Source organism: Falco biarmicus, chromosome 16 (assembly GCF_023638135.1).
Source record: "Falco biarmicus isolate bFalBia1 chromosome 16, bFalBia1.pri, whole genome shotgun sequence".
Taxonomy (NCBI): Eukaryota; Metazoa; Chordata; class Aves; order Falconiformes; family Falconidae; genus Falco; species Falco biarmicus.
In genome coordinates this window covers 226,696-252,473 of record NC_079303.1, presented here as the reverse complement: position 1 = coordinate 252,473, position 25,778 = coordinate 226,696, and the positions used below count along the sequence as shown (strand labels likewise).

The 25,778-nt window shown below is 57.5% G+C and overlaps 2 protein-coding genes across 4 annotated transcripts in view; both read right to left on the bottom strand.

Moving 5' to 3' along the window:
• Positions 1-697: 697 nt before the first annotated feature.
• ELF3 (E74 like ETS transcription factor 3) lies at positions 698-5,975 on the bottom strand. 2 transcript variants are annotated; one of them, XM_056361424.1, is made up of 9 exons: positions 5,765-5,975; positions 4,831-4,946; positions 3,934-4,155; positions 3,589-3,675; positions 3,376-3,495; positions 3,076-3,165; positions 2,320-2,436; positions 1,942-2,137; positions 698-1,795 (listed from the first exon to the last, which is right to left on the bottom strand). In XM_056361424.1, the coding sequence occupies exons 2-9, from the start codon at positions 4,940-4,942 to the stop codon at positions 1,675-1,677; spliced, it is 1,065 nt and encodes a 354-aa protein (XP_056217399.1). In that variant the 5' UTR covers positions 4,943-4,946; positions 5,765-5,975; the 3' UTR covers positions 698-1,674. The 2 variants fall into 2 exon arrangements, with proteins under 2 accessions (XP_056217399.1, XP_056217398.1); XM_056361423.1 differs by having other exon boundaries at positions 4,831-4,999; positions 5,765-5,974.
• Positions 5,976-9,853: 3,878 nt separating this feature from the next.
• Positions 9,854-25,778, bottom strand: part of KIF21B (kinesin family member 21B) — a 44,175-nt gene continuing 28,250 nt past the window's right edge. Inside the window, exons 21-35 of one of the 2 annotated variants that reach the window (XM_056361419.1) lie at positions 25,228-25,329; positions 24,925-25,090; positions 24,592-24,652; positions 24,213-24,270; positions 23,494-23,699; positions 22,937-23,011; positions 22,652-22,765; positions 21,949-21,987; positions 20,085-20,221; positions 19,602-19,782; positions 18,554-18,718; positions 17,904-18,021; positions 17,004-17,174; positions 16,321-16,520; positions 9,854-14,995 (exon numbers count right to left, since the gene is read on the bottom strand). In XM_056361419.1, coding sequence (XP_056217394.1) covers positions 14,941-14,995; positions 16,321-16,520; positions 17,004-17,174; positions 17,904-18,021; positions 18,554-18,718; positions 19,602-19,782; positions 20,085-20,221; positions 21,949-21,987; positions 22,652-22,765; positions 22,937-23,011; positions 23,494-23,699; positions 24,213-24,270; positions 24,592-24,652; positions 24,925-25,090; positions 25,228-25,329 — 1,848 coding nt within the window. In that variant the 3' untranslated portion in view covers positions 9,854-14,940. The remainder of the gene's footprint in view (positions 14,996-16,320; positions 16,521-17,003; positions 17,175-17,903; positions 18,022-18,553; positions 18,719-19,601; positions 19,783-20,084; positions 20,222-21,948; positions 21,988-22,651; positions 22,766-22,936; positions 23,012-23,493; positions 23,700-24,212; positions 24,271-24,591; positions 24,653-24,924; positions 25,091-25,227; positions 25,330-25,778) is intronic. The other variant, XM_056361420.1, reaches the window with a different exon arrangement.

The window sequence follows — 25,778 nt, the reverse complement described above, 5'->3', positions numbered from 1 at the left end:
CTGCCTCCTCACAGTTGGGCTAGCTGGGGAAGATTGCTGTGGCCACTGAGCAAGAAGGGGAAGATGATGTGTTTGGGCTGTTCACACTGCCAGGCTTTAGCAGTTCCCCACTCCTGAAGATGTGGTCCTTGAGAGGCATCCAGGCCCTAGGAGAGGTTGCAAATAGCCAGACTGGAAGACAGGCAAGCTTTAAACATATTTTTGTGCCTGTGCTTCTTCTTGATGCACCTTCACATCTCAGAAGAGAGCACAGGCCAGAGACAGGCTGGAAGTCCTCTTGTGTGGACTTGTGAAGTCCATCTTAATGTGGAGGGAGCTGAGAAGAGACCTCCCCACCAGACCACCCAGGAATTTACTTCGCAAACTGCGACTGGCAAACTCCAGCTTGGAGCCAGTGCTCCGTGAAAGCCCTTATGCAAAGGTGAGTGCCAGGGCTGAATTTCTGGAGGGTTCTTAGTAGGGTCAGGGAGTAAGTGTAAGATGCCCTTGCACGGCTAGCTTTGAGACAAGGCCTCCAGATCTCACTCCCACCCACCTAGGGACAAGCAGCCCACCTCATCCCAAGGAAGACCTTGTGTCAAGATGACCAGGCAAGCCCAGTCCACAGCAGGCAGGGTTCATGCAGTGGGACATCCCAGGTAACATGAGTCTGGTCCCCACCAGGTCTTTAAGAAAAACACGAAAAATGACAAGGAGGTACAAAAACACCAACCAAACAACAGTTTATTCCTCTTATGCTCCCATTCAAAAAGGAGGAAACCACATGCACCTGGCTGGGTGCCTGGCTGGGATGGCATCCTCCTCCTGTGGCTGACACAGAGCCAGTCTGTGCCCCATGACATCGCTTCAGTCCAGCTGAGCTCCACCGCCTGCCACAAGGCACATGTATGCCCTACAATGCACACTCTCACACGGGAACATCTTACTCATGAAAAAATATATCTGTACATTCATTCTGTACTTTTTTTTTTTTGGTCTTACATAAATTAGAAGCTACTTTTGGGGAAAAGACCTGTCTCTAGATACCGGTAGCCAGGTTGAAAATGCAGACTGGCCCTGCTGTCCCAAGTCCTCTCCCCTATGGGGGCTCTCCAGGGCCAGATGAAGCTCCACAGTGTTCCCATCTTCTCTCAGCAGGTGCCACAGTGAGAAGCTGCTGCACAGCAGGGGGCTCATTTATCCCATGCAGAGCAAACGGGACAGTGGCCATCTTCTGCACAAGCAGTGATGAGGGAGGACTCCACAGCTGGGACAAGGTCTGTCTGATCACAGGCGAGATGGTGGCGCTGCCCCTCTGCCCAGGCAGGTGGTGGGTGACAGCAGGAGACCTGCTGGCCTCTCATGGTGGTGCCAGCTGCCACTTGAACTTCTCTTCCCCTTTGCATCTGTCCAGGCTTTGAAACAGCCAAAGTTACTGTGACTCCAGTCGGAGGTACAAATCCAGTGAGGGAAATAACGGTTTGCAATAACCTACTGGAGCCAAAATATTAGCTTTAAAGATCTCAGTGCCAGCAGTCACCAGCACGCACGAGTGTGCCCATGCAAGGGTTGGAGTTTCACACACTGCTCGGGGCAGCGTCTTCCAGATACAGCTTCAGGCAAAGTTTCCTGCCAAGGAGCCCAGCTCAGGGCTGGCCCTGAGGGGCATGTCAGACCCCAGCTCGTCCAGGACTCCTACAGCTCCTTGTTCCTGTTGAGCACCTCCTCCTCCTTCCAGCCGCTGGAGTTCTTCCCAAACTTGTACACCAGCCGTCGCCCATCAACTCGCTCCAGGATCTCTCGTTTGTAGTAATATCTGGAGAAGAAGAGAAGGTGGAATCAGAGCTCTGGATGCAGCCCTGCATGCGGGGGAGCTGCTGTGGGGGATCAAGGCTGAGCCCCAGTGGGTCTGACCCAGCCCTGTGAGGGAGGTCCTCCCTGGGGAGAGGCGAGGGCACTCACCGCATGGCTCTGCTCAGCTTCTCATAGGTCATGCTGCTGTTTTTCTTCTTCTGGCCCCAGAGCTGAGCCACTGCTTCTGAGCGCAGGAACTTGAAGACGCCCTCCCGCCGGTCCTCCCACTTCATCAGCCCCTCATTCAGCTCGGGGTGGATCAGGATGTCCCGGATAAACTCCCACAGGTGGGTACCTCTTGGGGCTGGAAGAAGAAAGCAAGCTGAAGAGGAGGGAAGATCCTGTGGGTCCCTGCACTTCAGATCTCCCTAAACATTCCTGCCAAGGGGCATGGCCAGCGGACATGGCCCACCCTTCCATCTCCCCCCGCCATGAAGCCAAGCTGGGGGAGGCAGTCCAAGCTCCCAGGCTGGATGGTCCACGTACAGTGCTTGCTCTTCCGGCTCTCCAGGCAGTCTCTGCTCTCCTTGCTGATTTTTCGGGGCCGTCCCCGTTTCCGCTTGCCGTGTTTGCTGTCCCCTTTCTTGCTCCCCGCAAAGCCATCTGTGCACATAGACAGGGAGACACATGAAGCCTGCTGGGTTGCAGCTGCCCCCTCCCTGGGCACAGAGATGTCCTCTCAGGAGCAAAAGCGCAGGGGAGAGCTGGTTGGGGATGGGGTAGGGGTCAGGGGCTGCACCCTCTTTTCAGACCTGGGTACCAGGGAATTGCACCCCTGAGAGCAAGGTCTCCCCATTCCCTCCAGCTTCATCCCACTCTCATCCATGTCACCATGCTTAGGGCAGCAAGTTGATAATTCCCCAAACCTTACTGCTTCCTTGCATCCTCAGTATTCCCAGTATCATCACCAGCTGGGATCAATACTGAACATAGCTTTCAGTGCCCAGGATCTTTGGCCGCAGCCTTCACCCAGCTGCCACCACCTTCTCCTTCCCACCAAGCTCACTGCTGCCCTGGCAATCCCAGCTCTGCCCCAGAGCCTGCACCATCACCACGCTAAACGGGGAGAAACAGACCCAGGGCACACAGAAAACCAGCCCCCTCCCTCCTTCCCCATGTGAGGATGGATGTTCAGGTATTGTCCCTAAATCATTGTCAGATGGGATATACTCTGCAGCTGCTGGAAGTGCCCAGGAGCAAGTCCTTCTCCCCCAGCTACTGGCAGGAAGCAAAAAAAATCACCGTCAGGGAAGAGCTTTGCTTCCATGGGGTCGAGGTCAAGGTCACTTCCACCGGAGTCCTGGGAGTTGGGGCTGTGGGACATCACAGGCCCTGAGAGGCAAAGGGACAGGGCTCATTCAGACTGCCAGCTGCTGGCATGTGGTGCTGCTTCCTCCTGTCCCTCCCGTCCCCCCTCCACCCCAGGCCCCTGCAAGCAGCCTGGTGCAAGACCCAAACCTGCCCTTGGCAGTGGGGCAGTTGCCCACTGACCTCCCAGAGCAGCACAAGTGAAGGGAGCTTTTCACTGGGCAAGACACTGACCTGAGACATCGGAGCTGCCTGGGGACATGGCACCAGGCAAGCAGGTGAAGTCTGTGGATAGGAAAGGGTTTGTGGGCTTCATGTCCTCCAGTGAGTCCTTGTCACAGGGATTTCCCAGCTCTGGAAGGGGCAAAGAAGGGAAGCAGGGGTTAGCCCTGCCTGCATCAGCATGTGGTCCCTGGGGAAAAGGCTTGGCTGGGGTCCCTCTCCTACCCAGGTGGCTGGAGTCCAGGAAGGTTTCTTGGGAAGTTGCACCCTCTTTTTCCAGCAAATCAATGATCCAGTTCAACTCGTCGGAGGCTGCAGGAGTGGGAGGACTGGGATTAGTGATGCCTATTTGGTGGAAAGAACAGTGCCTAACTGGGAGCTGAGCCCACCCAGCCCTGCCTGGACTCTGTTTTGTGCCCCCATGTCCCCCCACACAGCCTCCCCACCCAGTGCAACCTCCTCCAGGCAGCCCTCTGCAGTGCCTGGGAAGCAGGGGGTCCTGGGCTGGTAGGGGGGTCTCAGGCTTCAGCCTGACAGGCCTGGGGACAAAGGGGACATTGGGACACTCACTGATCTCATGCAGGCGGTCATACAGCTCGTCCCCCAGGGGCCCAAAGATGAGGCGCATCTGGTCCCTGGTGCAGTGGCAGAGCGCGTGCCCATCCATGTTGCAGCAGGAGAAGTCTATGGAGCTGGCGTCGTACTTGTTCTTCTCCACATGGTAGCTGATCCACTCTAGCACCTGCACCTTGGTCCAGAAGTACGGGAGCTCACTGAACCACTCTGGCTTGTCTGCAAAGGATGGAGAGCGGCGCTCAGGGGCAGGGTGGCCATGCCAGCACTGCGTGCCATGCACAAGCTGCCAGCTGCAGTTGGGCACTGGGTCTGGTTCCATGGTGATCACGTGGAGCACAGCAGGCCCTGCGCTTGGAGGGTTGTGGGACTAGCAGGTGCCTGCTCCCAGGTTACCTCGCTCTGCCCTGCTCCTGTCCTGGGGGACAGCAACAACCTGATACTTCCTGCAGTGTTGGTTTTGGTGCCATTTGTCCCATCTATGCTGGAATCTGCCCTGCTCTGCTGGTATGTTTGCTGTACCTCCCCCAGGACCAATGACAGTCCCACCGGCAGAGTGGGACCTCTGTCACCGAGACTGTACTTCCAAACTGCTCTTCTGGTGAACACTGGCAGCCCATCCCCTGGGATGTGCTGGAGAAGCAGGGCAATGGTTCCCTCATCCCCCATATGCACCTGATGTGCTGCAAGCAGCCATGCCTTATGCCACCCAGGGTCTGCTACAGCAACCTTTTAGCCATCACACTCATGGGGAAACCGAGGGATGGTGGAAGCTGTTGACCTGCTGGAGTGGGACAAGGACCTTGCAATGCTCGCCCAAGCTAGGTGAACTGCCTCACTGGTGCCTTGTGGGACGGCTGCCCTGTGCAGCCACCACCGCTCCCCCAGTCCTACCTGTGGTCTGTGCCAGGGGCTGGCTGGCAGGGAGGCTCAGCCCCAGGGTGCTGTCATCTCCAGGGTGTCCCAGCATGTCCAAGGCTGGCTGTACCTCATCCGGCTGGTACATGGCACTGATGTAGTTAGAGAAGATGTTGCTGATCTCACAAGATCCTGCCATGAAGCTCTGTGCCGAGAGATGACAGTGAGCCCCGATCCCCGTGGAAGTGGGGGGACCTGAGCCCGCAGCACCCACAGCACCCTCAGGGCCAGGCTGGGTGAGGCTGGGCCCTCCCTCCCTCCACCCGCTGTCACCTCTCAGGTCACTTCTGCAGAAACACCTGCCCAGCACCCGCCAGCCAGGGCTGGGGCCTGACTCACCACCGCCCTGGGACCGAGGGAGTCTGAGCCAGAGCAAACAGGGCACATGGTGTCACCGTGCTCGCAGAAGAGCCCCGTCTCCAGCAGCCTGGCCTCACCAGACCCACTGGCAGCCAGCACAAAGGGACAGCAAGCAGGTGGTTCGCAGAGAATGGTGTTGGACAGCCCCTCCGTGGGGGTGGGCGTTGCAGCGCACTCAGCTGCTGAGCGCTCCCCCAGCCCCCCGGCACAACAGCTCTGGAGCCGGCAGCTTCAGTCCTCTCAGCCCGTTGCAAGAAGCACATCCCAGTAACTGCAGCCAGGAGGGGACCAAGCCCCGGCCCAGCCCTCGTGGAAGAGCCAAATCTTGCTGTTCGTTTGACAAAACCTGGAGGCCAATTAGAGGGCCCCTCCAAACTGCCGTCTCACTGCTCCCCCCGAAAGGGCTGGCCACTGCGGTGGGAGAACAGGTGTGCAGCGAGAAAGACCAAGCGCATCCCCTGGCGAGAGCGAAGATGCACAGGGAGGAGAGCAAAGCAGCCATCCCGGGCTGGGGGACATCAACAGGCCCCGGACGAAAAAGCTTTGGTACCTTCTGCGATGGCAACGATGGCAATCCTGCGAGCGGCAGCTAATCCAGAGAGCAGCGAGGGGAGACGCAGCCGCTAGCCACTCTCATGGGCCAGGGAGGCTGGTGCCGATGGGCAAGCCCTGCCCGCCTCGGTCTTTTATAGCTCGGGCGCGTAACGCGATCTGGCGGCCCGAGGGGAATTCCAGCCTGAAACGTTCGTGCTCCCAGATCCAGGTGATTTGCATAATATGAACCACCGGGTCCCAGCCCAGCGCTGCCTTGCCGGGAAATCTGGGTTGGCCAGTTTAATCATTGTCAGAGCCCTTGCCCTGCCGGTGCCCAGAGTTTCACCCACACTGCCTTTGCGGGGTGTTTTCTTTGCCGGCATTTGCCCGGCTCGTGTTTGTTTGCTCACAGCAGCAGGTTCACTGGGCTCCCACTGCCAAGCAAACACACCCAGCAGGGCTGGAGTGCGCCCTGGGGGCTGCACGCCCCTCCCTGGGGCTCTGCCCCCAGCAAAGAGGCCAGGAATGCCACCCTGGGTGCCCACCCAGCTGTGTGGCATCCCCCTGCTCAGGCGGGCAGCCCAGCCCTCCCCTCCCCTCCCCCTCTCACTGAGCAGCAGCTTGCATGGGTGCCTTGGCTCCATTAGGAGCACATGCTTGGCTGCTCCCTGGTCTGGCAACAGGCACAGCTTCCCCCAAAGAGGGAGGAAGGACCTAGTAACCCTCAGATGGGGTGGGTGGTCTGCATGGGGGTGGAGCAGACACCAGGCAGGTGCCCGAAGGTTGCTACTCTCTCTGTTAGGATGGGTTGGGTTTTGCTTGGGGGGTGGTTTGGAACAGGCTGCAGAGCTGTGACAGCCCATTCCCTGCCCTTTCACAAGCCCCTGGCACAGGCAGACACATGCACTCACCGGAGGCCCATGCCAAGGGGCAAGGCAGGGTTGTGGGATGCATTTGTGGCTTTATCTTCTGGTGGCTCTTGCCCCTCTGGCTCTTGGGCAGGGGTACTTGGGACCCTGTCTGGATATGTTCATGCTGGTTTTAGCCCTGTGCTGGCAAAGGAGCTCCTGGCCAGTCTAAGCCAACAACTCGGCACCCATTTCCCTGGTGCTGGTACTTTGTCGAGCCAGCTATATCCGTGCCACACACGGACTGGTGCAAACCCAGGGCACTGTGTGAGCAGGGCAGACCCTGGCATCACACAGCCACTTCTAGGTCATTGTCACCTCAAACTGGCACTTGGCAGCAAACCAACTCACGTGACAATGTGGTGACAGACTCACAAACATGGATGCTCTACTTCAGCCCATGGACCAAGAAGGGCAGAGTGGCTGTGTGCCCCATCTCCCTTGTCACCTCACCCTGGCCTGTCATGCTGTGCTGTGGCCCCCAGGGCAGACAGGGCCAGCAGGCACCAGGTCATGCTAGCTGATCACCTGCCCCAGCTTCATTCCTCCATGGCACAGTCATGAGGCTGGGTGCTGCCAGGCCCTTTTAGTTCCTAGGCACAGGGATATCCCCACACCTGGACCATTGCTGCTGTGGGGCAAGCCAAGACCACTGGGGAAAAGTACCATTGCTGGACACACACAGAGCCTTAAGCTTGCCTTTAGGTGGGACCTGAGCCAGGGCTCCACTATGCCCAGGGACCTGGCTGCCTAGCTAGGCTTCCAGTGCTTGTGGTTAGAAACCTGCCCCTGGGGAAGCTTTTTCCACCCATTGCTGAAATGCAGATGTCTCTGGAGTAGAGTGGGACATGACAGCTCTATGCTGTGACCTAGGCCACAGGCCAAGGGAAGATGAGGATGGCATGTAACATTTAGGAATCTCCTGCCCAAATCCTGCCCAGACCACCCATGGCTCTCCCCCCATCCTGGAGGATCTGATCGGATGCCTGATGGGGCTTTCTGGCATGAACCACATTGAGTATCCCCTTTCCCAGATCTCCTTTCTCTGCAAACTCACAGCAGATCCTGGGGAGGCACAGTGGTCAGTCCATGCACCAGGGCTACGCCATTGGTGGGAGGGGTGCCCTCAGTGGGTGACACTCCCCAGCCCCTTACATGTGCCTGACATACTGGGAGCCCTCTGGATCCTCCTGGGGCCCAGCCTTCCCCCCTTCCTTCCTCTTGTATTTGGGAGCCAGAAGGCCAGTGGGCCTGAGCAATTCTCCTCAACACCCTGCAGGCACCATTTGGCTTTAACTGATCTGGAGAAATGGCCTTTCTGCCCATCTGCCTGACCAATGTGCCACAACCCAGGCCCTGTAATGGGCTGTGGGGAGGAGATCACAGTGGGGGACACTCCCTGGAGATGCTGAGACACTGTGCCGGGAGCATGGGAGAGCATAAGCCTCTCCCAGGGCATCCCCATGCCCTCCCCAGAGCTACAGGGCAGCAGCAAGCTGCTGGATGGTGCCCAAAGGACCCTCTGCTGTTGAGGCACAGTCATGGCACTGATGGGTTCAGGGCAACTCCTCCTTGATCCTTAGGATGGGTGGCAGAGGGCTGCCACAATCTCATCGACAGAGCCGGCGGCTCCCAGGAAATGTGCCCCTGCTCTCCCCTTGCTACTGGTCCGAGCTCCCAGGGCACCTTCAGGCATATGGGGAGCATGGCACAGAGTGCTGCCATCACAGGCTTGGTGTCTTACTGCAGTGAGAAAAAGGTGGCCGTGAGTTTGGAGCGAGCTGGTGACACAAGGGCTAGCAAGAAAAAGTGTCTTTGGTGCAGTGAGTGGCTGGGACACCAGGTGGGGGTGGGGGTGGGGGATGCTGCTGAATTCACCTGTCCTGCCAGGAGTAATTTGGCCCACATTCATTGCCCCACAGATCCTGTTTGTGCTGGCAGCGACATGGTGTGGCTGTCGGTATGGAGGCTTACACGGAAATAAGCCATGACACAGGCTGAGGGTGACACGGGACACGGTGCTGGGGACTGGTATGGCTCTGGGCACCACCAGCCCTCATGGTTACAGCCAGATGGGCCAGTCTCAGGACTGGCTCTCCGCTCCTGGGACAAGCACTTCAAGGTGTGTTTTGAGCCCATGGCCGGGAGGCCGCCCAGCTCTCACCCTGTGGCAGCACAGCAGGCTGTGGGGTGCCCCACGCGTGGAGCAGGGTGTGTGCTGGGAGGAACCGCATCCGGGGTGGTCTGTGCGGGCACAGCCCATGGCTGGCAGCTCCCTGCTCAGCTGCTCTGTCCGACCAGTTTAACCAGTGCTGGCTGGCTGGGAAAGAGAAAGTGGAGGCTGCTGGGGCTGGGGCTGAGGCCCCGCCTTGCGGGTTGGGGTACGGCTCGCTGCCCCCCTCCCCGCCCTGCAGCTGGGGCTGGGGCAGGTTGGCTGCCCATCGTCTTGGGGGACACAGGCTGGTGCCGGCATCAGTCGCCTCTAGGCGCCCGGCGGGCACCACGCGCTGGCACCACGGTCTCGTCGTTCCCGCCCCCCGCCCTACATCCCCCACCCCAGCATCCCTGCCCGGCCCCCCGGGGGGGGCACTGCAGCCCCCAGCCCCAGCAGCTCCGCCGAGCGCCGGGGCCGCGGTCCCGCAGCCGGGGCTGCCACCTGCCGGCGGCCCGGCCCGCTCCCCGGCAGCGCGCCCCTGCTCTCCCGACCCCCGGCCCCGGCAGAGCCGGCTGCCCCGAGGGGGTGCGAGCGGGCAGGGGGTCGGCAGCCACCGCGGGCGGGGGGCACCCGGACCCCTGCTCGCAGCTCCCCCCCCGCAGCCCCGGGGCGCTGCCAGCCTGGGGACCTGGGGGCCGCCGGCCGGCGGTGCGGTGCCGCGGGGCTGCCCACCCCTCTGGCCTGGGACGGCCCGGTTGGACCTTTCTGGCTCTGCGCCAGGCGAGGGGGCCAGAGCCAGCCCGGCTGGGCCGGCATTGCCTCTGCCTCAGCCCCGTCAGTTTCCCCCAGCGCAATACCCTGTCCGCCCAAGGACTCGGCGCCTGTAAGGATGCAAGTTACCTTGCAACACACCGCAGGTAGGGCCAGAAGGGCTGCGGCCGCATCAGTTCACCCAGTCTGTCCCCCAGCCCCTTTGCCAGATGCACCAGGATGGGCACAGGCAGTTCCTGGCTGTGTTCTCTTCAAAGTCATCACTCCTGAATCACTTCATCTCAGTATATTTTATTCATGAAGACAAAAACGCAAGGAACAAACACAGCCATTGAAAAAACATGTACAGCTTGAGACCAAAATAACTTACACTATTTACAGGAACACATCGAGGTATAAAATATATGTACATGCCTTGTTCTCTAACAAATTCAAACCAGTGGGCTGGGCTGCATTACCCAGCAGAGGGGAAAAAAAAAAAAGCCTTCACAAGAGATGGCCTCTAGAAAACAACTCTGACCAAGAAAAGGCACCCGCTATTTGCAATACTTGTGCAGCAGCAAGAGGTGATGGAGCAGGCAACACAATGCTGCAGCTGCCCAAGCCCTGCTGCAGGGCTGGACCTGAAGGTACTGGGTGGTCCCAGGACACGGGGGATGTGGAACAGCTGGCAGGTGCCAGGGACAGAGCTGTTACAGATGAGGGGACAAGCTCCTGGGAGCAGGAGGAAGGCGCAGGGCTGTGCTTTTCTGGGGGCAAGGCCCAGGAGGCCAGGCCAGGGCCTGGCAGGGTTGGGGCTGTACAGGGCTCCCTCCCAGTTACAGCTGGAGCTTGATACAGCAGATGGAGGGGCCAGGGCCAGGAGTTCCCTTCCCCCCACCAGAAAGGTGCAGGGGGCTCAGGGAGGGGGTGTAGCCTGCAGGACAGAGCAAAGCAGTGAGCTTGCTGAAAAGCAAGTGGGAGCCCTGTGCTCTGCAGGCATTGTACTTGGACCCCATCCAGCATGGGACAGGGGAAGGACAGGGATAGGGACAGCAGGAGAGCACCCTGGAGAGCAGGCACTGGTTCTGCAGTATCAAGGCAGGAGGCAGCGTCTGAGACCCCAAAGCATCTGTGCTCAGAGGTGCTGGGGAGGAACAACACACCTGGGGGGACAGGACCCTGATGCTCCAGCTCCTTGCAGGCGGCCAGACTGAGAGATGCACCACCAGCCTGTCCTTTTCTGCCATAAGAGCTGTGGGTGCCAGGGAGGGGGCACTGTCCAGGCTTCCTGGGAGGGCTCACAGTGGTTTGAGGGCCCAGTGCTTTTGGACTTCTGAGTCATCTCCACCCACTGTGTGCAAAGCTTAACTCTGGGGCAGCACCTACACCCTCAGCAGAGGCTGGAGCTGGCCCTTTGTGCTGGAGGGAAGAGACCCATAGAGCAAGAGTTAGGGCCCAGGGAAAAAAGCATCACCCAGCAATTTGAGGAAAGAAAGGACAGACCTCCCTGGACTGCAGGCATCATAACACCCTCAACACAAATCAAAGTACTCAAGGGCAAAGGAAAGCGAGGCGCACAGTGCAAAGGCAGCTCCAAACTGTTCCTGCAATAGACAGGCTGGTAGAGAGACTCAGAAACTACAAGATGGACTTCAGCTATGCAAGCAGTGCAAGCCCCGAGACCCAGGGGAGCACCCCAGCACAGTGCAAAAGGATGAAACAGCTCACTTGCTTCCTCCAGTAAAAAAACAGCCCTCCCCCTAGGCCCACCTCTACTTTTGTTGTCCAAGCCCATGGCCCCAATCTGAGTTCTGAAGGACCAGAGTCCAAGGGGCCACCTTTGCTAGACCACCTGCACGTTGGGACCTTGTGCTTTAGTGTTTGGGGTAACTCCCCCCCCCCCCCCCCCTCAACTGACTGTAGCTCAGAGCTGCAAGCCCCTTCCCAAACTCCATTGTGCAAGAGGAATGGGGTACAGCCCTGTGTTGGCTCCCCAGCTCGGACTAGAGGGTAACCTGAGGACTCCAGGGCTACCCTAGTTTATGTTCAGTGCCTGGAACAGAACCTAGATTCAACTGTGTTTTGGGAGTGAAAAAAATCAAACATCACAACATGAGTCAGCTTCTCTCACAGATTGCCTCCACCCTGCCCACGGACTTTTACAGCACCAGTTCCCTGCTGCTCGAGGCTACCACCAAATTACAGCAGGCTCTGGAAAATGGGGACTAGGACCAGCCCATTCCAGCAGTGTGCTTCGCATGGACAAGAAGGGCTTCACTGCACCTGCAGGGAGTATCTGTGAGAGCAGAGGCAGGAATACAGGCTGAGCTGAGCCTTTCAGAAGTCCCTTTCCATGCTTCAAAGGGACAAGAGGGACCAGTTCCAGGCTGCAAATCAACCCAATAACTAACAGCAACGATGCCAAGCATCCCATGAGCAACAGGAACAAAATCTCAGTGTTGCAATTCAGCTGGGGGATCCCACTGCAAAAGTGAAAGCTGTGAGCACAGTGGGGAGGAGGATGCTGGTCCTTCTGCGCTGCCCAGGAGGAGGCAGGGAGAGGGACAGGAGGCATGGCTCAGACATACAGCGAGGTGGGAGTGAGCCCACATGTCCCCAGGATGAATTCAAGTGTTAAAACCATAACAATAACAGTAATTAAGATAAAAAGGTAACATCACAAACTCTCCACCCCATCTCCAAAATGAAACCCAATGACGAGAGCACCCAGCTTGCACCGTTGCTCTCCTCCATAGGAAATATCAACCCACACAGATAGTAAGAAAGACACACACACCACCCCCACCCACCACCCCTATGTGATCAGTCACCCCTCGCTTCAAAGACCTCCCTCTCCTAGGGGGAGCACCCAGCTCTCTCCACTTGCAGGCTGTGAAAGGCTTGAAGCCCCTGCAACACACTGCTGGATGTAGCAGCAAGGTGGATGCTCAGCATCATCCAGGATTGGCCACTCAGCTCTAGGAAACGAAGCAGGCACTTGCAGCCTACACACAGGAAGAAACTGGTGGCGAAAGCCAAGGCAGTCTGACCCCAAGTCCCCCAAGAGCAGGTCCCTTCACCAACTTGAGAAGGGACCAGGGAGAAGTCATGCACTGGCAGATCTTGGTGCAGACGCCGATGCACATGGTACGTCTGTCTAGACAGTCAAACACACACAGGCCCCTATCCTGCCCCTGCCTCCAGCCAAGCAAAGGTTAAACTGGCTGAGGAACGAGCCGGGAAACCCTCTTCAAGACAGGTTTGGAGGGTAACACCTCCACCCCCCACAACTGTGCATTACTTTGATGGCCATGGTGCCCTGTGCATTTCTGTTTGCCCCATCCAGACCAGCAAAGCGCACAGCCCAGAGCTGCTGGCACTAACACCACTTCTCCTCCAGCTGCAGCAGGAGGGGTCTTTGCCTCAACAGAGCTGCTGGTCCCATGCTGTGCAGGGTCAGCTGATCACAAGGGACCAGTCACTGTCCTGGGCAGGGTCACAGCCACACACGCCATCACACTCTCCTCCAAGGCAAGCCAGTAGGATGCGTGTGTTCATGTCCATCTGTCCATCCATCTCCCCAGCTGTGTCACATCCCTGTCGTTCAGTGTCATCCCCCCCTCCCCCTTCAAATCAATAGACATGAACCTGTCTTTCAGGATGCAGACGAATTTCCACACTCCACCGAGAATAGTTTTAACAAGGGCTGGTGGCAAATGATCTGGGGCTAGTACACAAGTTACCATGGTTAGAGAAAGCAGAGGGAAAACAGTCTGTGCTTTATGGGGCAGGTCCTGGAGCCCCTGGCCTCCAAGATCGCAGTTCAGTGCTTGTGGGACCATGTGGAAAAATCCTTAAATGAGTTCAAATGCTGCTTCTTCTGTGACAGAGGGGAAGCAAGAGCATGTGAGGCAAAAGCACCGATCCTGGGGTCTCCTTGGCCATCCCATGAGAAGCCCTGCCTAGCCCAGGGCAGCACAGAGCAGGGGCTGGTCCAGCGAGCTACAGGAGAGATGGAGAAAAGCTCTAGTGTGAGACCTTGAACAGGAGGAGAGGGAGGAGGGAGCCTGGAGAAGCTGCATCCTTGGGGAAACACTCCTGGATGGAGCCTCCGGCCTTTCATGGAGATTAGACTGTGCAAGATCATCCACTGCAGGATTGTCCTTCAGGCATGGGGTCAATCAGGGAACTTGTGTAAGACCAGTGTGTGCAACCCCTTCCTCACCCTGCCCCTGGCACAGCTGGCTCCAACCTGGCCCATCCTCCAGCTGCTCCACACCTCGCTGGGCCCTCTCTGGCTCCCAGATCCATGGGGGCTGATGGGCCAAAACTGAGCTATCCCCCTCCCAGGTAAAGAGCTGAAAGCAGCCTGGGGGAAGGATTTACAACTTCCAGCTCCCAGTAACGGCAAAATGAGATGGGCCACAGGGGTGGGGGTGACAAATCCAGCCTTGGCTTCTTTGTTCTGTAACCTCTGTTCTTGCTTCATTTCTCCATCTCAAGGGGTTAACATGCTGCAGGAATCCACCACAAAACCCCTGCTGAGGGACAAGGTGTCACGAGCAGGACTAAGCATCCCTTCCCCACTGCAAAGCAGGGTGGGCACACGGGAAAGAGCTCAAGAGCCATGGGTCAGCTGACTTTATGACTGGAGTTTGAAGAATGTCGAAGGGAATTGCAGTAGGTTTGTCTGGATGTTGCCTGATGGAGATCCTCCCAGGCTGGCCACGCCTGCGGAGCTGGGACATGGCAAAGGAGCTCAGAGGTGCACACCTCCAGCTGCTGGGGACAGGTAGACAGAGGATGGGCAATGATGGGACTACCTGGAAATCCTTCTGCAGACCCCCCACAGCAGAGAGGCTGTCCCACAAGTAACATCTCCCGAGAAGCAGCCTCTCTATGCTGTGGTCCTGGCCAGCAGACACCAAATGTCCTCGTGGCTGTGGAGAAAGACTGCAGGAATCAGCCCAGGAGCCAGCAGGGACAGGAGCAGCACATCACGGCGAAGGCCACGTGAGTGCATGGTGGCAGGAGGGAACTGGATGTCTCTGAGAAGGAGCCAAGGGAGCTCTGAGCCCCACAAGTCCCAGCAGGCATTACAGCAGGGTAGGTAAGAAGACAGATGAAGGATTGCCTGGTCACTGGAAAACCATCAAGAAACCTCAGCAGGAGGGAAGGTGGAGCTGACAGTGTCCCACAGAGCTGCCTCCTCACAGGAGCTGACAGTGCTTACAGTACCAGATGGGACATGGTCCACCCCGTTGGGTCAGGCACAAAGAAATCCCTATCCCCGGCTGAGCTCCTGTAGATGACCAGGTCTCGACAGCAAGGGAGAGGTACCCTGACCTGTCATGTCTTCCAGTCTTCTTGCAGTTCCTAGTTTGACCCCACGGGTAACCGCCTTCCACTCCAGAGCTTCACTGTGAAGTCGCTGAGAAACAAAGGTGAGAGGGACAGCGTGACCCAGGGGCTCCGGAGGAGCCCTGCAGAGCTGCAGAGAGGCACTGCAAGGAGAAACGCTCCCACCCTCAGCCCATGGCAGCATGCAGCCCACAACACTTCCAGGCCCTTTTCTCTTGGCAGGAGGTTGCCCAATCCATTCTGGGGAGCAGACAGGCCCAATGGGGCTCAGCCTCCAGCTCATCCCACAGGCAGCAGATGGGGACAAAGGGAAATGGTGACCTCCAGGGCTGACCCTGACAACAGGACTCCTGCACCCCTTCAATGAGCTCTAACTGGGTCAAAGCAGTGATACCACAGGGACCTGCTGTGCTTGGACTCCCCAGGGCATAGGCTGCTTCGGGGATGGCTGCTGACTCCCGCCCCACCATCCATGCAAGGGTGCAGGCAGGCTGTGGCTTCCACGGAGTTGCCACAGTAGATGTGGATGCTTGGCAAGGGGTGAGGGGGATGGGAAAAAAAAAAAGGGCAAACCAAATCAACGCAGGAGCACATGGCTGAGACAAAGGGGAAAGTCACTTCTAGCAAAGATTTATCAAGTGGGGAAAAAACGCAAAATAGTTTCATACCGTGAAGAAGCAGCTCAGACCAGAGAGAAAGAAAGAGGAGCAGAAGCAAGCAACAGAGAGAAAGACAGAGGGAGAAAGAGATGGAGAAAAAGAGAAGAGGAAAGAAAAGATGGAAGAAGAGAAAAAGAAGAGGAAAGAAAAGACGGAAGAAGAGTGCATGAGCAAGAGTCAGAAAGAGCAGGAGGGTCAAGGCAGACTAGTAGCACGGCCCTTTATGGCAAGGACGCGTCGTGGAAGGCAAGGGGTGAGCCCAGGCACGTAATTCCATAACTTTACCCGGCAGTCACTGTGGCACAGATGCGAGGTGGGGAGGTGGAGAGACAGAGAGAGACAGAGAAAAAGGAAGGGAGAAAAGGGACATGGTCGAAAAGAGGATATCAGAGTCTTGCTGCCAAAGCACTCCCCAAGAGCAGCAGAGGGTGCCCAGCCCCGGGGGAGAGGGGTCTCTGCGTGGGCGATAACCCAGGGTGTCACTGGAGCACGGGCAGGGGATGGCTGAGGGAATGACTCTTGGCACTGCAGTGGGCAGGCCGTGTCATGGGGCAGGCTGAGGTGGGCAAGATGAGATGAAGGAGTGGAGGGACTAGAAAGCTGTGAGACGCCCCCCTTCCCTCCCTCCCTGCTCCCTGTCCACTCAGCACAAACCCACCCAGGCCTGGGGTGACAGTTCAACCCAGGGGTCTCCCACCTCCCAGGGGCTCTGGGGAGCAGAAAGCCTGGGGCTCACCTGGAGGCGGTGAAGATGTGCTTTGAGTTGGTGCAGATAGCATTGATGGGGCTGTCGTGCCCTTTGATCTCCCCCACTGGGGTGAAGGTGTCCACGTTCCAAACTTTGATCATGCCTCCTCGGCAAGCACTCAGCACCATGGGACGGCCGGGGATGAAGGCCAGGGCACAGACCCAGTCTTTGTGGGCATTGGGGATTTGCTGTAGGTTCAGGCACAGAGCAGAGATCATGACCAACCTCGTCATCTGCAGCACCATCAGCAGCCTTATGCACCCACCCTGGCAGGCTCAGATCCTTACTGCCACCCCAGGGCTCATCTGGACCGTGGGGCTAGTGGTTCAAAGTTAGGAGGTCAAGGGGATGGATCCAAAAAGTCATGGCTTGATTTCTCCCCCAGGCAGGAGACAACAATCCTGTCTTGAGAGGTGAACAAAACACACAGCACTGCAACTGCTGTGTGTGGTCAGGGGGAGCTGGGCCCTACAGCACAGACTTATGGGGGCACAAAGCCACCTCACACGTGCACTGCCACATTCCCAGGAATGGGAGTGCCCTCCCTGGTTAGCTCAGTGCTGGACATTGGCACCAGTTCCCTAAACAAAGGTTCCCCCCAGTTCTCCAGCAGCAATACTCCTGTGCCCCATGTCACCCCGAGGACCTGTGCTTTATGCTCTCCTCCAGACCTGGGTAAGCTCCCGCTGCTCCAGATCCCACTTCTTTATGCCGTTGTCCCTGGAGCCGCTGAAGAGGATGTCTCCCTGGATGGCCAGGCACTCGATGCCATCGTAGTGAGGGGGCTCAAAGTTGTGAGTGGGGCCAGTATTGCCCACCATGCCCTCAGTAATCTCAAACACCTGAGAGAAAAACAGTGGTGAAAGACCCCAGATGGCACTGGAAACAGCGTTGATCCTCATTTGGAAACTTGGCCATCACCCTCTAGGCTCAGCACACCCGGAGTGATGCTAGAAAGGGGAGTGGGCATTGGCCACTGGAGGCTTTTTTGGGGCCGAGGTCTCTCCAGGCATCCTGCCACCATCAGGGGAGGTCTGCCACCAGAGAAAGACCCCATTCTGCTGTATTTTACTCATGGTGAGCCTTCACACACCTCCATGAGCCAAGCTAACAGCTTGCACCTGTCAGAAGAGCGGGATCCCACCTCCTGCATCATCTCACCATCCCTCTTCAGCTCCCCTGGTGCCCGTTCCAATTCAACCTGCTGAAACCCAGCAAAAACCTAAAAGGAAGAGGCAAGCTCCTGCTCTGCTGAAGCTGTGAACAAGCATCTGTATTGGGGAGGACAACTGAGCAGAACAGTGCAAGCTGCTGATCTGGGTCAGTCACATGCGAGTACCAGCAACAGAGCCCAGGGGATGACAGAAATGCAAATCTACTCCAAACGTGCATTTGTACTGTGGGCCAAGCAAAAGGCAAGATTTGGGGTGAGGATATAATGCAAAAACCTCTAATGCAGAGGTGAAAACAGAATCTGGGCTCAGGTCTCAGGAGCAGAGGAGAGACCTTAGGGGTTGCCAACATCTGGGCTTCCCTATGGGACACAGAGCTCTGCTCTCCAAGGAGAATACCTTGACATAGTGATCTTTGGAGCCTGTCACCACCAGGTCATGGTTGCTTGCCGTCTGGTTTACCGTGAGACACATCACAGGCCCGATGTGGCCACTCAGCTTCCCGATGGGCTGCAACCTGAGTTCAACAACATGGATCAGCCAGCCCCTTCCTGGGTGCTGAAGTTCCTCCAAGGGGCTCTCCCAGGCAGGCACACCCACAACCCTGGAGCCCTACATTAGGGGTTGTTCCCTTTTGGGAACGGCCCTCTTCCTAGTGATGCCGGGGAGGAAGGCAGTCTCGAAGCCTCTGCCTACTGAGCTCAGGCTGCAGCAACAGGTCAGAAGCCCAGTGCCCATCCGGCAGGGAGGGGGGCAAGGGCAAAACCAGGGGGGTACTGCTCCTCATCCCACAGTCTTTCTCCTTCTCCTAAGCTCTGCCCAGCTCACAGACAAATCTCCCACCCCAAGTAGCTCCATTGCTGCTCATCACCCCCTTGGGTCCTTTAGGAATGGGTCCTGAAAGTCCTTATTCCAGGCAACTTCCACTGCTAAAAAGGCTTTCACTTTCCCAGGGGTAAGGGGAGGAAGTAATTTCAGGCCCCTCTGAGCAGCCAGTGTCCACTTGGCATCTGTCAGCTGTCGTGCTCACCCTAGTGCTACCCCCTCACCTGCTTAGCTCCCAGATGCGGACGGAGTTACCAGTAGCAGCGTAGAGCATGGTGCCAGTGGGGTTGAGAGCAATCTGGTTGATCTGGTGCTCCCCCTGCACACTGGTGACAGTGCGGGTGGTGGTCCCAGCACATGCATCCCCAGAGATCACCTGTCCAGAAGATCTAAGGGAGGGAGAGGTCGGGGTGGAAGATGAGCAGAGATCAGAGCCACCAAGTCCCCACTGAGGAACTGCATGGGGCTGTTGGCTCCAGGTGGGTCCCAGAAAAGCCCTGAAGTTATCACCATCTCTCTGGCCACAATGGGATCAAAAACACCTCTGACCCTGAGGCCAGTGCCCTGCTTGCAGAGGGAGCCACGGATGCCAGGTGTGAGACATGGAGCATCCTGCCCTGCTTTTCATTTGAGAGCTGCTCTTCTCCCCTCCCATTCCTCTTTGCTTCCTGCAGGAAGAACTGGCTAGTGCTGGCAGTCAGCACAGGGAAGCAGCGGTATTTGGCCTCTGCATCAAGGGAGAAGCACCTTCAGGCCAAGATATATGAGCTGAGGCTGGATAGAGAAAGGAACTCTATGCTGGAGTGAGCTGGAAACCCTGGCCTGCCATACTCTCCTAACATTCGAGTCCTGCTCCAGACCAGCAGACCACAGCTAAAGCCTGTCCCATGCTCCTTTCTGGTCCTCAAACTCCTCATAAAGACCTGAGTTTCCCACTGGAGAGCCTGCGATTTACTCTGCCATGATGCTGTTAGGGCCTGTGCCTCCTCTACAGAGCTGCTGGCTGCCTTGTCCACCCCCAGAAGTGGCCACAAATTTCTTCAAAGCTCTTTACCCTGAGTCTTTGCTGCAGGAGGTTCCCACGGGTCCCCTCAACCCAAGCTCTCTCCCAGCCTCCCTGTTCCCGAAGGATGCAGCACTGCAAACTGGCACTAAAGCAGCTGGCATTTGGCCCTGTCCTCAACCCAAGGAGGTCCTGGGACTGGCTTCTGCAGAGCCAGAGATGCCCAGAATGCCCAGGGTCCCCCACAGCTGCTCCTGCCTGTCACGTACGTGAGGGTGCGGATGCACCGGGCTGAGTCCCGGATGTCCCACACTTTGATGTACGACGTGGATACAGTGAACACCAGCCCCGTGTGGCTGCAGTACTTGATGGAAACTACGTTGTTTGGGTGACCCTTGAGGGAAGCAATTTCTTGGCCTGTCACCAGGTTCCACATTTTGCAGCTCCTGTCTGTGGGAGGAAGAACATGCCCAGGAGTGTCAGACTTCGTGGGGGATGGGTGTCTCCCCGCAAGGACTTGGGGGCAGTATCCCTTCAGATCATTGCCTCCCCCTACCCACAGGACCAGAGGAAAGGAGCCAGCCAGCCCCAGCACCAGGGCAGTGCAGGGCAAGGCTCAACACCAAGGACAGGAAAGAGGCCCAGAAGGAACCATCCCCATGGTGTCTGGCACTTCATGCACTCCCTTGTGCTGACCTGCTCCCATAGCATCTGCAGGCCAGCAACTGCCCCATCCTCTGTCCATTACACACCTTTGGACCCAGTGAAAAGCAGCTCATCGGTGGCATCCAGGCAGAGCACAGGCTTGGTGTGTCCTTCTGCCACAGAGACACACTGTAGCGGGGCTGTCCGGGCATTCTTGGTGCCACCCACTGGGTTAATGATGCCCCTTGGGTGGGAAAGAAAGAACAAGCATGGTGGGGTGTGTGTGGAAAGGCACCGCGCTACACAGTCCCAGGAGCACAGGAGAGCAAGAGCTGTCTCACCCCAAGTCTGGCAGCGCAATGAGCCCCTCCATCTGAACCTGGCATGTCTGAGCCAAGGTCTTAATGAAAACCCCGGGAATCTCCCCAGGAGCAGCCCCTGCCTACTACCTCTGTCCCAGCAAATCTAGAGATGGGGAAAGCGGGGGCTGGCCAGTGACTGCTGGTCTCCTGCCGAACCTCTCATGCCTGGCCAGCAGAGACCCATGGAGCCAGGATACCCAGCTCATCAGTTCCCCAGGTCAGTCTGGGACAAACTGCACCTTCTCCAGCCTGAAGCTCTGCTGAGATAAATATTTCAGGGTACCAATATCCAGCACCCCAGTTCCCTGGAGGCTGTCAGCCTGTGGCTGGTGACATTTGGAGACAGGGCCTTGCTCTTTTACCCAAGACCACAAGAGCAACAAAGGACAGCACTGGCATTTGCACCCAGCATTCCTGTTGCAGTGGCTGTGGAAGCCCTGCACCCACTGCTGGCTCTGGGCAGGAGGACCTGTCCCTGCCAAACCGTCTTCCAAGGGGCACCTGCTGCTGGACCCTAGTGTGCATGGCCACCAACAGCCCTTCCCAGCTGGCATCCCAAAGCACAGCCTCCCTGCGGCTGTGGGGCCCTGCGTTGCTCTAGTCCCCTCTTACAGGCAGAGAAACCGAGGCACAGGGCTGCAGAAGGGCAGCCCCGAGGCCACATAAGGTTTACATTAGTCATGAGGCTCATTAATTTGGGTTTGGAAATCACATGCATGTGATCTTTCTTTCTCAGTTAGCAGCTGCATGTACAAACTCAAAAGGAACAGCCCTCCCCTGACCCCTAGTGTTTCTACCGGTCTCCAGCTGATACTGAATCTGAATGGAACTCCTGGCTCCCCAGGGTGAGAAGTTATTGATGGACCTTGCATTGCTGCCTGACTGCACAGCACATACTCATCTGGTGCCACTTCCCCAGTGACTGGGTGCCTGTGGGAACTCAGGGCATGGGCAATGTGAGGGTGCTGGAGGGCTGATGTTCCTAAAGAATGGGGAAAAGGTGGCCCTCTTGCTGGGAAACCTCTGTAGGCAGGAGGATGCAGTGGGACAAGCCCAGGAGGACCTTAACCCCAAGGCTGAGCTCTGCACCACAACCTGACTTGGTTTCTTTGGCAAAGAGATCTACCTACCCACAACCCAGCACTGGGGAAGCACAACCAGGTGTAGGGAGCACCTGGAGATATTTTCCTGGAAGATGCTTGCAAGAAGGACACACTGGGAGTGCCCAGGGTTGCCTGCCCCCTTCCCCAGCATCACACTGTCCTGCTGGAGAGCTGGGACAGGATAGGACACAGTGGTATCATGCTGACAAGAACCCATCAGAAATGGAGGAGAACATGCTGTCACCCCAAACAAGCCAGTGTCCATAGGTGAGCCCAGAACCACATTTCCAAGGGCTAATCAGAGCAGGAACAGCTCAAATTCACAATCAAAGAGACAGCATCAGACACTGGAGGTGGCATGCCAAGAGGGGACAGCACACACAAGCTGGGAGGTGGGGAAGAGCAGCAAGGTGCAGGTGGAGCATGCAGGGACAAGGGAGAGCAGACTTGTGAGACAGACAGAAGAGCAGAAAAGGAAGGGATAATAAATAGAAAGTTGTCTATACCTCAGCACCTCCGAGACAGAGGAATCGCTGTCATCAGACCTAGGGGCAGAAAATTAGCAGGATTATGGGAGAGAAAACTCAGACTAGAAGAGGCAGCAAAGGAGTCAGAGATGGAGGACTGTTATTGCATCCAAGCCAGTGTAGGACAGAGAGAAGGAGGATGGGAGAGAGGGAGAAAGAGAAACATGTGGAAAACCAGGGGAGAGAGCAAAGAAGCGGGAGGGTATGTAAGGATCAGACAGCAGGTCTCCATCAGGGAATATCAGCGCTGCTAAGCAATGCTCTGAGTTGAGGACAGCTACCCATCCTGCTGCAGGGGGAGGCTGGAGCAGCGTTTGTCTGTCACCTTCCTGTGAGCCCCCATCCCACCTCACCCCCTCCTGCTCCATAGCCTTTTCCAGTGGTCCAAGTCTGGCACTGCCCTGTCTCCAAGCAGGGCTTAGCCAGAGGCCAGGACTGCGAGCTCCTGTGAGTGGCCAGCTCAGAGGGCACACACAACAGGCAGAACAGGGCAAGGGTCCAGCATGGCCCCTGCACAGCATCTGCTCCCTCATGGAGAGGAGCAGGGAGTCAAAATGGTAGCAGCATGCTGGCGGGAGCCAACCCAGGTTCCTACACCCCACCACGGGACCTGGTACGTGCCATTTGCTGTTATGGGTGTGGGTCCCCCTCACTCAGACACTCCCGACCCACCAGGACTTACTTATCCAAGGCAGACCCCTGGCTCTGGTTGCTGGTGAGACGAGAGAAGACATTGCGATCGTTGCGTGGACGGGTGGGTGGGGATGAGGGAGGGGTGAAGCCAACATCTGGAGGCCTGAGCCAGGAAGGATTAGAGGGACACGTGACTTGGGAACTGCTCACCTTGGCAGCTGTCTGGCACATCAGGGCCCAGCAAGAGCTGGTCCAGCCAGCATCTCTCCCCACCTGTCTGGGCCACCCAGCCTCTCCCTGCCCATGTCACCACTTCTCCAGCTCCCAAGCTTACCTGGCAGGTTGCCCACGGTCATAGGATTTCCTCCTTGTCAGAGGAGAAGTGTCTGAGCCACGGGATTGCCTGGGACTAAAGCAAGTGAAACAGAGCACAGTGGGTGTCTACTCCCTCTGCTGGGATCCCTCCATGCTGAACACCCATGCCCTTCCCCAGCTGAGCAAGCAGAGAAGTTGGGCTGCCCTGGAGTCATAATCACAAGATCAGAGAATGCCTCAAGTCATCCCATGAGTGTGGAAGCTTTTGGCAACCCAAGAAGCCTTCAAGAAGGCTGATAACCCAAAAGCAGCGAGTCAGGGACCCTTGCACACACACCTTTCTTTCCCTCCTCCTGGAATACCCTTTTCTCTGTCTGTAGAGAATACCGACATATTCCTAGACATGTATCCAAGTCCCACTGGAGAAATCCACCACTGCTTGCTGCAGACAAGCCTGGCAGGACTGGGGTCACCCTCACCACTCTGCAACTCCACAGCCAGGGCACAGCTTCCCACCTGCTGGCCCATGCTTCCATGAGCCTCCCAATGCCCAGAGACACATCACCCCGTGCTCACAAGGTGCTTCCTCGTGTGGGCAGGCTGATCGTACGTGACACTTTCTCCTTGTAATAGGGGTCTCGGGTGGAGAAGCTGATCCCATCTTCTTTGATCTCCATGAGGGATGCCAAGGACTTGGTGATGTTCTTGGTGGAGACATCCAGCGTGGGTCCTAGACACTCAGCTGACACTGCCTTCATTTGCCCTGAGAGCTTGGGCTCTCCCTAGAGCAAGGCAGAGGGCTTAGGCACAGGCAGCACCAGGGGGACAGCGGGAGCAGAGAGCTGGTGGGTGGAAGAACTCATGCTCTCTGGCCACAGGAGGCTGACATCTCCCCATATTGTGCTCGATGCCCACCACAGTGCTGGCTCTCCACACTCTAAGCAAATGTGACAGCCTGTGCAAGCAACAGACGCTTTCCTCCACCTTTGCCCACAGTGGATGCAGCACTGCACAGGGACCATCTGGACAGTATCGTCTAATGTGGTGGGTGTTTCCCAAGTTCTTGGTGCTTCAGAGGATCACAGCACCAGGAGGTCTTGGTCCCCCCTTGCCTAGAGCAAGGCACACTGCCTTGGTTCTCCCCACCCACAGACCAGCCACACTGCCTTGCGCCAAGCCTGGCACTCCAAGGGTCAAGACTACAGAAGCAGAGGCTTGAAGCATCACTGAACAACATGCCCCCCCATCCCTCCTCCCATTCCCTGTGACAGGGCTACACAGAAAAGCCAACTAACCTTGAATTTGAAGTCATCCTGGCTTGCTGAGCCCTTCATGGTGAAAGACTGGGAGACGCTGCAAGAAGAAGAGAGCAAAGATGGATCTTCAGTCCCAAACTCCTTTCAGAGAGCCAGTTGCCACTGGCCCACCAGACTCCTTGGGTCACCCCTTGCTTCCCAGCACCCTTTCCCCAAGGGATGACCTAGTCTTCACTCCCTGCTGATGTCTAAGCATCTTTGTTTCCCTCCCAAACGACTGGGCACCACAGGGCTGAGGTGGGGCTTTGTTCATCCACGTCCACCTGCAAGGTCCCATGGGTGGCACCAAACATTCTGCCCCACACCCCTGGCCTCCCCAGCCACCACCAGCTCAGGCAGGGTCGGGCTGGGTGCTCACCTCCCATCTGAAGCCATGCTAAACTCTGAGACCTCCTCGTCTGTGCTAGTGTAGCCGTTCTCTGTGAAGGAGGGAGACATCCCATCAGCAGTGCAGAGGGGACCCCATCATGCCCATCAGAACCGCGCAGTGGAGGGGGCAGCCCAGGCAGTTGTGGCAGAGGACCTGGTCTTCATCCCTGCTGGAGCACCCAGCATCACCCCCGGCACAGCCCTGGGCATGCTGGTCCCAGACATGGCACCTCCAGGTGCTTCTTGGGGGGCTGGCAGGGGTGGACACCTCACCCCACAGGCAGCATGCCTGGCCCAAGGATGTGCCTGCCCCGGGTCCCACCTTGCTGGACATTGTGGATCAGGGCCTGCAGCTCAGGGTGCGACTCAGCCTTCTCGCGCAGGGCATCCAGGATGGCGTGGTTCTGCGAGGAGCCAGTCATGTCTGTCTGCCGCAGGCGCCCCTCCAGCAGGCGGATCTGGGCCTCCTTCTGTGCCACCTGCAGCCCCTGGGGAAGGACAGCCATGCCGGGCCTCAGGCGGGGGCCTCAGATCCCCACCACCAGGTCCCCACCCTGGCATGCTGCTCCCCTCCCCAGCTGCAAGAAATCCTGTCATGCATCTAGGTCCCAGCTTGGCCCCGCACCTTGTCGATGGAGGCCTTCAGGAAGTTGTCCAACAGGAGCCGGGCTTCGGCCAGGGAGCAAGAGCTGATTACTACCGAGGTGTCCGTGGAGTCCAGCTCCTCCTGAAATATGGAGGGATGGGTGTTGGATACAGTGGGGGAGCCGTGCCGCCGGGCATGGGATGGGCAGAACAGCCTTGGTGGTCAGCACAGCACCTCCATTGCCCTACTAGCACCCAATACTTGCTCTCTTCAGTCTGCCCAAGTGGCTACTGGGCAGGTCCAGCCACAGAGATGGCCAGCACAACCTGAAGGGCTTCTGTATGGTTACAGAAATCCTGGTGCTAGCACTTAATAAGACACTAATCTGCAGACACCAGCCTCACCCGAATCCACAGCAGATCAGGTCACCAACCCAAAGGCTAGTGTGAATTAACAACAGCCCTTCATTCCCTGCCAATCTAAGTGACAGCTGGGGACAAGCCAGGGACAGCTTACAGCCTCCAGCCCAGGCTGCAGGCACTAAAGGGGAGCCAGGAGCTGCACAGCACCTCTGCAGCACGCCCAGTATC